The sequence below is a fragment of the Lycium ferocissimum genome, chromosome 2, assembly GCF_029784015.1.
Source record: "Lycium ferocissimum isolate CSIRO_LF1 chromosome 2, AGI_CSIRO_Lferr_CH_V1, whole genome shotgun sequence".
In the NCBI taxonomy this organism is placed as follows: Eukaryota; Viridiplantae; Streptophyta; class Magnoliopsida; order Solanales; family Solanaceae; genus Lycium; species Lycium ferocissimum.
In genome coordinates, this window is record NC_081343.1 from 47,971,442 (window position 1) to 47,986,802 (window position 15,361).

The window sequence follows — 15,361 nt, forward strand, 5'->3', positions numbered from 1 at the left end:
TAAATTATAGAAGGAAATATAAAATGGGTTACAAATATGAGAATAGTGACATTTTTTAATAGTAGCTTAATATGAATCATGATTTTTTATATGTTACGAGTATAGTTATGTTATAAATGATATTAAGATTATGGAAGAAACATTATATGAGGATGAAGGTAATGTTGTATTATGACCATGGTTATGGATACCCTTGAAATAGAAGTAGGAGAATTGAATAATGTATGGTTGATAAAGATTGTTGAGTATGATATTATGAATATTGTTATTGACGTTTGGGAGTTGATATGTGATATGGAGAAAGTTGTATAAACAAAGGAGATGCTACCCAATTTTCTCTAGCTTTAGTTCAAGCATGCTCATGTTATCGATTATCTAATATTAGTACGAACTCTCTTGAAGGTAGAAACGTGAATATTGGAGGGAAACGTTCAAGTGATAAAGTAGCTAAATGAAAAGGTATGTAAGGCTAGTCCCTTCTTTTCTAAGGCATGATTCTCATGACATGACTCCCTTTATCTTCCATGACCTTCTTACATTCCGGAAAAATATGAGTCAATGTTTATGAAGAGCTTTTTATGAGATAAAGCTTATGCTATGTTACGATATGATACCTCGACAAAGCTAATGATCCTTATACGATTCTTGATGTTATTCATTATTGCTAAACTCACCTTATAATGTTAGTTCCTTCAAGATGAGGTATGATGATCATGATTACTCCATAACGGAATCGGGGGGGGGGGGAGGAAGGGGGGTTTCTCGACCTTACGTCACCCCGATATAGTTATAGATTATCTTTGAGTTCTAATGCACGCTTTATGATAAGTTTATGATGAGTGTATGATGAAACGATTCCACCGTGCCTAGATGGCCGGACATGACACCGCGAAGGCGAGCGGCTTGAGATTACATCGCGCTTAAATGGCTGGGCATGACACCGCAAAGGCGGGATGCTTATGATTACACCGTGCCTAGAGGGCCAGACATGACACCACTAGTGGGCGGCGTATGATGGTTACCCGGACGCGGGTTAACGACGATGGTACATGTAATATATTTAGATATGTGAGATGTATAACACGTGTTTACTTTTAAGGGTTAATCAGGTTATATATTCATCTCATGCTTCATGATTTCTCTATTATGCCAGTATTATTCATGCCTTACATACTCAGTACAATGCTCGTACTGACGTCCTTTCTTTTTGGAAGCTATGTTCATGCCCACAGGTAGACAGGGAGACGGTGCAGATCCGTAGGAGCTTATCAGCGGACTTACAAGAGCACTTCATTATTCCAGAGGTGCTACTTATGATCATATTCTTTTGTGTATATATATTTTGGGCACGACGGGGTCCTTTCTCGTCCTTATGTCTAGTACTCTAGTAGAGGCTAGTAGATATGTACGTGTGGGTAAATTGTGTCCCATGATGATGTCAGTGTACATTTTTGTATATCATTTTTGTAACCGTAAGGGCTTACATATATCTATGTATAGCTTTGGGGCTTATATATGTTCAGGTTGAGTATGATGAATAGTCTAATGAGTGGTGCTCGGTAGTCAGCTCCGGGTACCCGTCATGGCCCCTTGCCGGGTGATGAAAATCATTTTGTAAATTAAGAGAGAAAATACCATCAAACAATGTACCATTTCCAACAAGTTTAGATTTATAAAATAGATTGGAATAACCTTTTAGAAAGAAAGAATATCCCAATGGCACAAGTCTTGAAACTGAAATTAATTTCCTAGAAAAGTTAGGAACATAAAAGGTCTTTTCTAACTCTAAAATGAAACCACTACTAAGGACTAAAGTGCATGTCCCAATAGCTTCCACACCCGACTGCATCTTGTTTCCAGAATAGATCTTGTCGCCTCCCATTTCGGCTTCCGCCTTGTTTTTTAATCCCTACAATGAATTCACAATATGGATTGTAGAAGCAGAATTAATCCACCACGTGTTATGATTAACATTAGTCATATTAGCTTCATAACATACAAGAGAGATTGAAGTACCTTTCTTCTCAAGCCATTTCTAATACTTGATACAATCCTTCTTTATATGCCCCTTCTTTCTACAGAAACGACATTTGAATTCTTTCTTGATATTAGGTTCAGGTTCAAGTGGTACTTTTCCTTTCCACTTCTTATTGGCTTGATAGGTCTTCTTTCCTTGGGTAGCCATGAATGCACTTTCTCCTGTTTTCATCAGCAATCGACCCTCTTCTTGAACACACATGGTCATAAGTTCATTAATAGACCATTTATCTTTATGTGTGTTATTGGAGATCTTAAAGGCGTCGTACTATAAAGGAAGAGAGTGCAAAATATAGTGCACAAGGAAAGTTTCTGACAGTTCAACCTCAAGAGTCTTTAGCTGAGCAGCTAAGTCTCGCATTTTCATTATGTGCTCACGCACACCTCTCACACTAGTGAGCCTCATTTATGAGAATTTCATAATCAAGGTGCTGGTAAGTGCCTTATCTGAAGTCTCAAACTGTTCATCAATAACCTTCAGTAATGCCTTGACATTGTTATACTGTTCGACAGAACCACGAATACCAATAGATATTTTAGTGTTAATGAACATAACACTCAAACGGTTCAAGCGCTCCCATTGGTCATGAAGAGCAATCTCAGCTTGATTGCTAATTTCATTAATAGGTGGTTCGTCTTTCCTGATAGCATAATCAATGTCAATACACACTAAATGAAGAAGAATTCTCTCCTTCCAGATCTTATAATTCTTACCATTCAGTTCGGGAATCTTACAAATATCAAAGAAATTTGCAGGTTGCATATATAACTGCAAAAAATATACATGCTTAATAAATTTGAGGCAAATAACATAAATTGAATCTACTGACATAAAAATTGCATGCGGCCTAAATTTTTAATCCAATTAGATTATTTCTTTACGATAGAATTATCAATTTACTAGCAAGATATTCTATCTTTATGATAAAACTCTCATTCATAATTCCTGTGGGCAATTATGAAAAGTATTTAACATTTTATCCTAATAATTATGCAGCCCAATAATAAAGTTTCTTTAGCTATTATATCGTGCATAATTAATCACAATTCTAATGTCTAAAATTTCTTCATGTGATCCTTAACTTTAGAGATTTTATTCAATTAAAGATGATGTGGCTAATCTTCAATTAAATAAAATTATAGATCACATAGACATTAGTCCTTATTTAATGTCTATAATTTCCTTATGTAATCCTATACATAATATATAATTTCATTTAATCAAGATTGTTGCGGCTAAATCTTAACTAAATAAAATTATACGAATCACTAGACATTAAATCCAAAGTTTATTAAGAATTTATTGCTAAATACTTTATGCAATAAAACAAAGTCTCTTGTGCTTAAACATTTTTCCCAAATATATATATTTAAAGGTAACAAAAAATATACATACATTGAATACAATAATTTTAGCACAAAAACATTCAAACTAAACTTTTGGAATTCGTTACAATTCATATTGAAACTTGAAAGACCAACAACAACAACAAGCAGAGTATAATCCCGCGTAAGTGGAGAGAGGGGTAGAGTGTACGCAGACCTAACCCCTACCTTGAAAGGTAGGGCGGTTGTTTCCGAAAGACCCTCGGCTCAAGAGAGGAAAAGAGAGGAAAACAAGACAAAAGGTCAGATAGGGCCAAGCATACCGAAAACAATATGAAAACAAGGAATAACAGCGAGAAAGTCATGGAAGAACGATCCGAAAGAAAGGAGCATTAACTACTATAGATAAATAAGATAAACAAAGTACTCGACCCCCAACAAATATAAGCAATACAAATGTAAATCAAATGGCAATAAACAAATGAGCAAAACTACAACTCCTATGGTGAAAGGATAAGCCACCTAGCCTTCATCCTAATCCGAGTCCCTCCACGGCCTCCTATCTAAGGTCATGTCCTCGGTGAGGGCCGAAACCGTGCCATATCGTCTAATCACCTCTCCCCAATACTTCTTCGACCTCCCTTTACCTCTCCCCGAAACCGTCCATAGCCAACCTCTCACACCTCCGCACCGGAGCATCCGTGTCTCTCCTCCCTCTTCACATGCCCAAACCATCTCGCCTCGCTTCCCGCATCTCGTCCTCCACCGACGCCACTCCCACCTTGTCTCGGATATCTTCATTCCTAATTCTATCCCTTGAGCGTGCCTCCACATCTACCGCAAGATTCGCATTTGCGACTTTCATCTTCTCGAACGTGACATCTCTTCACCGGCCAACACTCGCTTCGTACAATAAAGTCGGTCTAACCACCACTTTGTAGAACTTGCCTTTAAGTTTTGGTACTTTCTTATCACACAGCATTCCGGAGCGAGGCTTCCATTTCATCCACCCCGCACCAATACAATGTGAAACATCGTTGTCGATATCCCCATCTCCCATATAATAGACCCCAAGATACTTGAAACTTCCTTTCTTTTGAATGGCCTAGGTACTGCCACGCGATACGCCATCGAACCCGCGTTCCAAGTATTCATCATTTGGTCCTACTCAATTTAAATCCTTTAGACTCCAATGTCGTCTCATTTCCCCTCCAGCTTATCGTTAACTCCGTTGCGAGTCTCGTCAATCAGGACTATGTCATCCGCGAACAACATACACCAAGGCACCTCACCTTGTATTTGTCGCGTCAATTCATCCATCACCAAGGCGAATAGAAATGGGCTAAGAGCTGATCCCTGATGCAACCCCATCAGAACAGAGAAGTGCTTCGAGTCTCCTCCTACCGTCCTTACCCTGGTCTTAGCTCCATCATACATGTCCTTTATCGCTCTAATGTACACCACAGGTACACCTTTAGCCTCCAAGCATCTCCATAGGACCTCTCTTGGCATTTTGTCGTAGGCCTTTTCTAGGTCAATGAATACCATGGAACTTGAAAGACCATGGAATTAAAATAAGCAGACACAATATGACCATTAATTAATGCAACCAGCATCTTTCTCTTATTTTAAGAAAGATGACAACCGTATACCAAAAGCATGAAATGGTCTGTCCCATTTACCAAGTCAATACAAAATAGAGAGGTTCATTATTTTATCTGAATATACTCTCTTTCTAATAGTACATCCTTTTAAATTAATTCTATACTTACTATATTAAAAGACTGGGTTGGATCGTCGTCCACCCACTCTTCTAATATAGTTTAAAATTTTTAAAAAATAAGGTGGGGCCCACTCTTCCACAATAGTAAAAATAAAAGATTAAAAAAATTAAGGTGAGGTCCACGTGAACAATTAAGAGACAATTGCAAAAAAAAAAAGAAAAAATTAAGGTGGGGTCCACGTGAAGAAGTAAGAGACAATTGCAAAAAAAAATAAAAAAAGGACATTTAAATAATGATAATAAGTTCAGAAAATGGTAAAGGTACGCTTAGAGAAAATTTAAAGAAGAGAAATTCATGAAAAAAGAAATAACGATTTAAATTGAACACAAAAACCGCTAAAGAAGTCATAAAACCAAAAAATACCTTTGGGTATATGTTTAGACACATACGTCTCACACAAATAATGAGGAATAACATTAAGAAGACGAAATATAAACGATTAAAAAACGCATACATATATTTTCTTAAAATGATGAAGTTGGTCTATACTTAAAAATTTAAGACTACAACAAATGCTAACACATGAAAGCGCTTTTCAGTGTTGTTGAGTATAAAGAGATGATGGCATGAAACTCGGTAGGAGAAGGTGTATTTTAAATCTTTCAATTAGAGAACCAAACCAGGAAAGTCATATATGGGAGAAGCGGACTAAGTAAAATAATTTATTGATATTTTCAGTTAATTGAATTATAATACTTTCTATGATAAAAATTCCATAATTATATTACTAAAAGGTACTCTCTGTGTCCTAATTTATGTGACATAAAACAAGTCATAGATATTTGTATGGATTTAAATCATTTCATTAAAGATAAAAGGGAAAGTTTCAAGTTAAATGATTTCTAAACATAAAAATATATCATTTTTTTTTAAGACAGACTAAAAAGAAAAGTGTGGTACTATTTCTTGTGTTGGGCCCGTGCTAGCACTGGCTTTCATCATCTAGTTAATTTAGATTGACCAGTGTCGTCTTCAACCTTAAGCCACGTTACAGAAAACCCAGTTAAAAACCCAATTCTTTTTCACCATATCAGACCCCGAAATTCATATATGAAGTCACAAAAAGCGTTAGAAAATTTGTTTCGTCATGATTTCTAAAACTGGTTTGCATCTGTCACGATCCAAATACATCGTGATGGCACCCACGCTAATCCCTGGTAGGCGAACCATCCACTATCTGATTAATCATTCAATTATCCAAACCGCTTAAATAACAATAGAGTTAATAATAATAAGTCGATGTCATAAATAGTAAGTGTTGAATACTAAATAATACAACCCCAAACCGAAAGTCACCATACAATGACTCTAACCAAATACACTGTTTAGGAATACATAAATGTCTGAAATATAAAGATAATGTCTAAGAAGTAAAAGTAGACATAAGAGAGATCTCTTGGGCGGCATGGCTGGATAGGAGCTCACCTTAAGATCTGATCAAAAGTAGCCTCGGGCTAGATATGAGGTCTAGAAGAAGGTCCTGAAACGTAATTTGCACTCAAAAAGGGTACATCAAGGTAGTATCAGTACAAATACTATGTACCGATAGACATCGTAGGCAGATTAAGATTAGTTCATGCATACAATCGTAAAATCAACAAGATAAACAGATAGGCATAACAACACCCAAACCGATCAAATCATAGGATTAAGATGATATCACATGCAATGCAACAAGTGATAAGTAACTCCATTGTACACACATGCTAAAGGCCTTGTTCTCTCAATAGTCATGACCCGCGGGGGACTCATGGTGTCCATGTACCACTCGCTCCGGAACAGACCCCGGATCACGAGTTCACAAATAGGCCACATCCTCACCCCCTGTCAAATGTGTCTTATATATATATATATATGGTTCCAGATATGGCACATGGACACCATGAGTCTCAAGATATGGTTCCAGTCTAGAACCCAATATGAAACACCAGCTCATAAGTAAGCATGATAACTCAATGAAATCAAATGTCAATGAAAATACAAGTCACCATACCATAAGCCATATCCAGACTGAGATAAATCGGCTCAATCATAAAATGAATCATACAAACCATCTCAATCAACATAAGAGTCTATATCAACCCCTTTCCTTCCAAAACACAACAAATACACTCATGGTTCAATACATAAAGTAACGGCGATAAGCCTACGTAATCGGAAGTCAAAACCAACCTAAGAGCGTATCCAACCCAACATCGTGTGCCAAAGACCTAATCATGCTTTTTCTCGTCAATTCTCCTACATATGCATTTCACTTATCATAGTCTAACTAAAGTAAACTGTAACCTATCTCGGATGCAGAACTGAAGCCATGAACTACTCCACTTGAGCCTTTCCCTTACGAAGTGCCTCGGAACTCTCTAAGCCTAACAAATAGTAATGCTAAGTAAGCAAATAACTACCATAAACCAACTAATAGGAAGAAGAATCAATTTGAGAAAAATCACCTAAAATACCCCTAACGAATCATACGGGTTAAATAGGAAATTAAGGGTGAAATTACCCTACCCATAGTCTCAATAATTATAATCCTTAATTACACAGGTTTCTAATCACATTAGACCCTCCAATTTAATCAAATTAGCCAAAACTCCCGATCTTTTGGTGAAACCCTAAGTTTCATGAATAGATTCTTGAATTTTAAGAGTGATTCAATCCTAGATTGTGTTAATCTACAATTCTAGATGATATAAACAGTGATTGAAGCAACAATAACCAATTTACAATAAGGGTTTCATGATTAGTACCCTAGGTCTCATCATCTACCATTCTAAGACCATAATCTACCATGGAATCTTAAAGAGGAAGGGATTAAAGCAAGAAACAAATGATTTCACCAATTTCCTTCAAGAATTGCCTCTCCTAGCTCCTAGAATTAGGTTTTAAGGTGCTTTGGATTAATGATTCGAACTTAAGGCATTTAAAAATAATGAACTGGTCTCGTCGATTTGCCACAGCGGTCATAAGGATGGCCATGGCGCTCTCGCCTTGGCGATCGAGCCATTCGCCATGGCGGAACTCCACTTAAACATAGACCTTCGCCACAGCGAGCAAGACTCCGCTATGGCGGTACTAGGCTTGCCATGGCGAACACACCAGCAATCAGATTTTCTGGTTTTTCACAAGTCAATCCCAAAATCTCGATATCAATCCGAGGCCTCTCGGACACAAACCGGATATGCACACGCACTTAAAAACACGCCACGAATTCACCCGTGGCCTTGGAATTCCCAACGGAAGTCTAATTCACCAAGTCAACCTCCAAACGGATAAAATTAAGTTTCCAACCAAGTTCCCAATACGCAACCAAACGCCTCGACAAATCATCCACCCCACCAAGACATAATCGACCATCCGGATCTCACGGAATTTCGAAAAAGGTCCGTTTACTCACAAGTCAACTATTGGTCAATTTTTTTCCACTTAAGAACTCTATTTTTCCAAGTTTTACTAGAATCTCATGATAACCTCAGGAATTAGATTGACAGTGGTAAAATGGTCAAAGTACATGCAACGACCGAATGGGTCGTTACAGCATCAAAAAGGTCAAAAAAAAAAAATTACAAATCCAAAATTCAGATCTGAAAATCAGAAACACCATTTTTGGCTGAATTTTCAAGCTTCGAAATACAACAAGGCAGAGATAAACAAATTGCTCTGATGCCAAATGTAAGTTATATACATGATTCAAAGCATGTAAATCATCTACAGAGCAAAAGCGTAGAGGAATAATAAATAGCGTACCTCCTGCCATTGTTACAGAGTCATGGTTGACATCGATAGCGTTGTCGGCGCCGGTTTTCCAATCCGATGAGTCTATATCTTTCATACTGTTCTACTATCAAGAACAATTAATAGAGCAGTTTTTAGGGCCGCAGTTTTCTTGGGGTAGTTTCAGATAATGAGAGTTCCAACTGGTCCAAAAATGAAGGACCACTTTTTCACACGTTCATTTCTAAACGTGAACTAACATATATTTCATGTGGGACCCAATGAGTAACATGCAAGTATTCTTTTAATAATCAAACTCCAGAAAATGACTTTCTCATATTTTACACGAGCAGATAAACTTTCATCAAGATATATCTGACTTTTTAATTTAAATTAAAAAGTCAACATAATTAACACCTACAAGCTGCTCCTATTAATTTAATGAAAACGACTACAAGCTGGCAACATAATTAACACCTAAAGTTCCAACTTTGAAATCTATTATACTACTCCTATTAATTTAAATTAGTTCTAGCATCTCGAGTAGTAACTTGCTTGTAAACTACAAGGTATTCCGACAATCTTGAATTGAAAGCTACAAAGTATTAGATATCTTTCCTCTCGTATGATTTTAAATTTCTCTTATTGGATACTTAATCTTAGTAGACTCAGTTCTTGAGTCCCTTCTTGATTGAGTTTTGCCCCCTCGTGCGATCTAAATTATACTTTTTGTTTTTACTCAAAACTGTTTTACACTACCATAAAATAGTGGGATCAATCTTTACTCTTGTCGTCTTTCATGTTTCCGTGATTCATCATCTTTAAACAGTAAACAAGTCAAGAGAGCTTTTGCCAAAGTCCCATAGAAATATGCATGATATCGTGTCTTTAACTTTTACTAATGACTATAACATGGCGTTCTTTAAAAAAAAAAATGAAAATTAACCAAACCGTAGCGATACCGAAGAGAAACCGAGATGATGGGACGGTTTCGAAAAGTTGAATTTTGGTTCTACAAAATGAAATTACCGAAAATCGAGTATGATATAAATTTTACAAAATAACCGCCTGAACTGTACCATTGACACCTCTACTTTCAAATACTCTGATATACCACCCTCCACACCCCCCCCCCCCTTGCCCCATCAAGCCCAACTCAAACGAGAATAAAAGCGAGTCGCTTCCGACGTGTCTTGTAATTATATCACAGTCGGCCTTAATTGTAACGGAGGCGCATGATTTATTTTTTTTGGGAGTGTTATTGTACTATACAATTTAAGAGTATAATTATTGAATTGAAACTTTATTGTGTTGATTTTGTGATGAATCATTCTCCGGGTTGAAGAAATCTTTTGCTATAGTTCATATTCTTCGACTATATTTGCACGGTCACGAACAATTTTAATAAAATTTAATTATCACAATGAATAAACTAACAAATACCAACATAGAAGATTTCAACAAATTATTTATTTAACTGTTCTCACTTTATTTTTTTATTTTTTATTAAATAGGGGTAGGAGAAGGGAAAATAGGAGTGAGAGTTCAGGCAGCCAACCAACTAAGCTACTAGATCCCCACACTATTCTCACTTTAAAAACATATGTAATTTTGAGTTGGATCGACTTGCAAATTTCACCTCCATCTCAGTAATATGGATCTAATATTACTTACCTGATTATTATGAACAAAATGTTTGAATAAAATTATATACCTAGTTTTATTTTGAAATATAAACAATTATTCAATAAAATGTTAAATCAAGTTTGAAAAATACAAATGAATAAAAGAATATTAAAACAACTAAATTTATATGAAATTATCAAAATTCATTTTTTATCTGACATCTTCTTAATTAGCTATTCAACGTTTTCAAATTCTTTTTATCTTTTAAAAAAAAAATCTACAAAGTTGAACGTGATTATCTATTAGCAAGAGCTTTTGATCGATTGAGTGTGTTTGCAAGTTATGCAGCATATAAATTTCTTTCAAATCGAGTTGAAATCCTATTTTAGATTGAATCATGGTGGAGTTATAAAAAATCCTTAATTGATCTGTTTGCGTTTACAGTTTTAGATTGAAGAGTTTTGTTTGAATTGAGCATTTCTATTTGTTTTGAAACCCTAAGTCACTTGTTTGATTTACAGTTTTGGTTTGTGATGTAGTTTGGGCTCATTTCTCGTTGTGGGTTATCTGCATTTATTGGTTGTGATTGAGAACTGATTGTTTTTTTTTGTTGTAGGCTTCAATTGTGTTTGGAGCTGTGAAAATGCTTTCGTTCGAAATGAATGATCGCAAAAGTAAGTCGATTTGACCTAACTTCTTGTTTTACTGGCTAGTTTATTTAACTGTTGTCAGCTGCTTTTGAAATGTAGAGCATGGCTAGTTTGACCTAATTGTCATAAACTGTTTTAGAATTGCATCTCATTCTTTCACTGTTTTACCAAATATGATGTGTGCTCTGCTCAGTTAAGACTAAGATTGAAAAAAGAAGGACGCTGTACTGCTAATTGAAACGTTATGTCTGCTAAGCTTGGGCTGCTTGTTGAAACAGAGATAGGGCTAGGATTGACGGGATTTGGAGTGTTTTTCTCATTCTTGGGGATCATATTGTTCTTTGACAAGGGACTAATTGCCATGGGAAATGTAAGTACAAAGTCTTGCCACTATCATCAAATCGCATAAGTTTTTCTCTGACTTACCACTTTCCTTTGTTTTCTGACTCCTGCCTGCCAGTTGACATGGTGTTATTTTACTGAATCAGATCCTCTTCTTCTCAGGGGTGGCACTGACCATTGGTCTCAAGTCGTCACTGCAGTTCTTTAGTAAACGTAGTAATTTCAAGGTTTAGTTGCTTTTGGGCCTTTTTTCTTCCCTGATCACCTCAACAATTCTTCTTGCTTTCTTGTCAGTTTAGTGGTACGTAGTTTCTATTTATGTGTGCATGTACTTATTATGTATATCTTCTTCTTCTTCTTCTTTTTTTCCACAGGGAACAATATCATTTGGTGCTGGCTTTTTCTTGGTTATTATTGGTTGGCCTATACTGGGTATGATTCTTGAGGCATATGGATTTGTCGTACTTTTCAGGTAAATTAGTTACCTGGTTCCTTAACTGCCCTAATAATCATTTAGTTATAATTGGATGCTGATGTATAGTTTTGCACAGTGGTTTCTGGCCAACACTGGCAGTATTTCTGCAAAAGATACCTATCCTAGGTTGGATCATCCAGCAGCCCTATATCAGATCGGTATGTTTGGATGTATCATTCATATATTTTTCTTGCATTTTTTTTGATTTTGGGGGAATCATTAATAGCTTTTAGGAAAAGCAGTTTCTTACTACAATTGTGTGTGTTCTACTACTCCGAACATAATAGATTGGTTGGACAATGATATGCTTGTGGTGGAATGAACCAATGGACGATTTATGGTGTAGGAGATCATCCTTAGATTTTACAGAGAAAATATCTGGAAGTACTCTTAAGTGCCCTGTCTTTTGTTTATATTACGACTAGGCTATACTATAATCACAAGGATCGTTGAAGGAATAGAATGAAATTGCCAATTCTTTCACCCTGTCACTAGAAATTGCTTTAAGATTTGTTGTTGCTTCTGCCACTCAAAGTCTAAAGCATTGTTCCTCTCTCTATTTTGCTATAGTTCTTTCTTTCTTTCTTTTATTTTTCTTATATTTTGTATCCTCTTATCACAAACCAACTGCGGTATTTTTGCTTTATCCTAAGCCGAGGGTCTATCGGAAACAACCTCTCTACCACCCAAGGTAGAGATAAGGTCTGCGTCCACTCTACCCTCCCCAGACCCCACTTGTGGGATTATATTGGATATGTTGTTGTTGTTGTTGTTCTTATCACAAACCACCATATGGTTATTCTAATGGCATTCCCCAACCTTTTACACAGTAGTCCCACCAGTTACTATAGACGCAACAGTAATTGACATAGGTTATGTTGTGTTTCGTAATATGGTGAATACCAATGTGTATTAGGGGTCAATTGTCCCAATTAAGCTTCATGTTGATTTCAGCTATCCTGGTATCCTCATGTAGGATAATGCTTTCTTTTCATAGTGCCCCAAAGTACTTCTTACCTTAGATATGTTCATGTAGTAGTAATCGTGAGAATGTTTCCTTTTAATCAAACTGAGTATCACTGTAAAGTGCATAGACTCTGCACCACATGCCTTCTTTCTTATTGTGAATTTTCAAGCTTCAATTTTTAAAGAAGGAAATCAAGTCCTAGCTTTTCTCTTTTCATGTCATGATTTTAATGCTCCACCATTTTTTTACCTACTCTAATATTCTTCACACCAACTCAAATGGTCAAGTAGGTAGGCATAACTTATATGGAAGAGAGATTTGAGATTGTTTGAACTTGTGTAAGTGCTTAACTGTAATTAGATAACTGGCAAAAAGGTGAGAGAACTATGTTGACATAGATTGAGATGCTCTCAGAGTCTCATGTTGACAGGAAATCTAGGATATAAAAGATGATATCATTGCGGAGACTATGAGAACAAATAAATTGAGTCTTGTAGTTCGTTGGGTTTTAGCAATGGATCAGGTAAACTGTAAGCCAACTTTAAATTGTATTTGGGTATGTAAAAAAGTGTAGGGCTTGGATACAAAACACATAGGGTAAAGCCTAGTGCAAAAAGGGTCGGAGTCTCTTAATATACCCAATGATTTATCATAACTGTAGTGCTATCTGTATTTCCGAATCTGAAAATATAGGTGACACCCATTCTGACTTAGGTGGCTGCACTGGTACTAGATACTCGAATGTGTCCATGTTCCATAGCATTAGAGTATTACCAATTTATTGTGGGCTCTCCGAGAATACAGAATACGAGCAGTCTCTTTAAATTTTGCCTGAATGAAATTGGGAGGACATAGGGTATCTCTCTCTTCATTGAGGATACTATCAAGAAATGTGATGATTTGTTTTTAAATGCATCTATTCTATGTATCACTCTATTGCTACCCATATAAATTAATCAAAATTTCTGTTGGGTTGTGAGACATCTGATTTTAAGGTGATTGAGTCTAGACAACTCTAGGAAGGGATCATAGAGAATTGTGATTGAGTCTCGAGATGCCTAATCATGAAGTAATTTTCCGACGTTCTGGTCCTCATGCATTAATGCAGTACCATAGAAGGGAAAATCCTTCTGTGGTGCAATTTTACGAACTTTAGTTTCCACCCACTTCCTATTGCCATGGTTAGCAACCTTCCTCCCCAACGCAATATCTCCACAGAGAAGTAGTTCAGGAGAAGATAAAACACTCATCAAGTTATAGAACTAAATGATGGGTTTTTCCTCAAACAAACCAAAAAAGTATCTCTTTTCTGTCATTAGATATTAATCATAAAGAACGATTGCATTTTTCTTGTACAATTCTTCTGTTGCATGAATATGTTATTACTCGATCGAAACGGAAAATTATGCATTCAATTGTTTCCTGTTCTGTTTCTCTTGGTCTGATATTATTTTTCTCTCTGCAGTTCTTTGAACGCTACCGTGGAAAACGTGTCCCTGTATAATGCCATTTTAAAGATGCAAAGCAAGCCAGATTGATTAGCCCACTTTTACGAATTTTAAAGCACTGTGTTGTAAGATGCATCTCGAAGGGATAGTTTGTTCCTAGTTGATGGTATAGGCGTCTGTCCCTAATGCAGTTCCTTTTTTTGGCTTTTTCTGTAACTACAAGCAATCTGTCCTTTATTGGTTGTGGGGTGGGGGTGGGGGGGTGGAAGGGGTTCCCATCATGTACTAGTTACCAATTTGATCCTTTTGATTAATCTTTTGGTATTCATATTTTGTTGATGTACTTGGATAGAGTTCAAAAGTTTCCTTGGAACTACAGTCCAATGTTGCATTCCAGGCACGTGAGTATATTGTGGTTGCCTCGTACATTTCCTCTGTTATTTTTACGTCCAGAAATCGCTAATTAGATTACAGAAATCATGCAGGTAAGTGCTGGTAGCAGCAGAAGTTACCTCTAGAAATAATGTACTATAGGGAATAACAAGATATGTTTGCAGAACCAACTAGGTAGTGACTAGTCTACCATCTGAGAGTTTTCGTGTCCATGCTATTTCCAAGCATAGCCCCCTTCGATGCACGAACCCACGGAATTACAGTGTACTATAATAGATAAACCCTGCAGAAATTTTGCTGCCTACTCTAAATGCCCAACATGTCTTAATCCCGCATTATCCATCTCCATCTTTAATCTTTTAAGTTACATTCTGATCCAATTTCTCTAACTCCATCTTACAAACCCCCCATCCCAAAAGAAGAAGAAAATTAAGATCATAAGCTCTACTTTGGACCTCCAATGTACCTACCACAATATCCACAACTTAGGCCAATTGTACAAATAAAACCTCCATGCATATCATTCTATCAGGGAGAAAAATCCGCAAAATACGTAACATAAATCCCAATAATCATATATTCTCTTATTACCCGTGCAACCA

At 36.4% G+C, this 15,361-nt stretch overlaps 1 protein-coding gene across 1 annotated transcript; it reads left to right on the plus strand.

Annotated features, from left to right (window-relative positions):
* Positions 1 to 10,991: 10,991 nt before the first annotated feature.
* On the plus strand, positions 10,992 to 14,739 carry LOC132041470 (vesicle transport protein GOT1-like). The gene is made up of 6 exons (XM_059432185.1): positions 10,992 to 11,158; positions 11,413 to 11,504; positions 11,623 to 11,703; positions 11,851 to 11,948; positions 12,028 to 12,109; positions 14,384 to 14,739. The coding sequence occupies exons 1-6, from the start codon at positions 11,128 to 11,130 to the stop codon at positions 14,420 to 14,422; spliced, it is 423 nt and encodes a 140-aa protein (XP_059288168.1). The 5' UTR covers positions 10,992 to 11,127; the 3' UTR covers positions 14,423 to 14,739.
* The last annotated feature ends 622 nt before the right edge of the window (positions 14,740 to 15,361 follow it).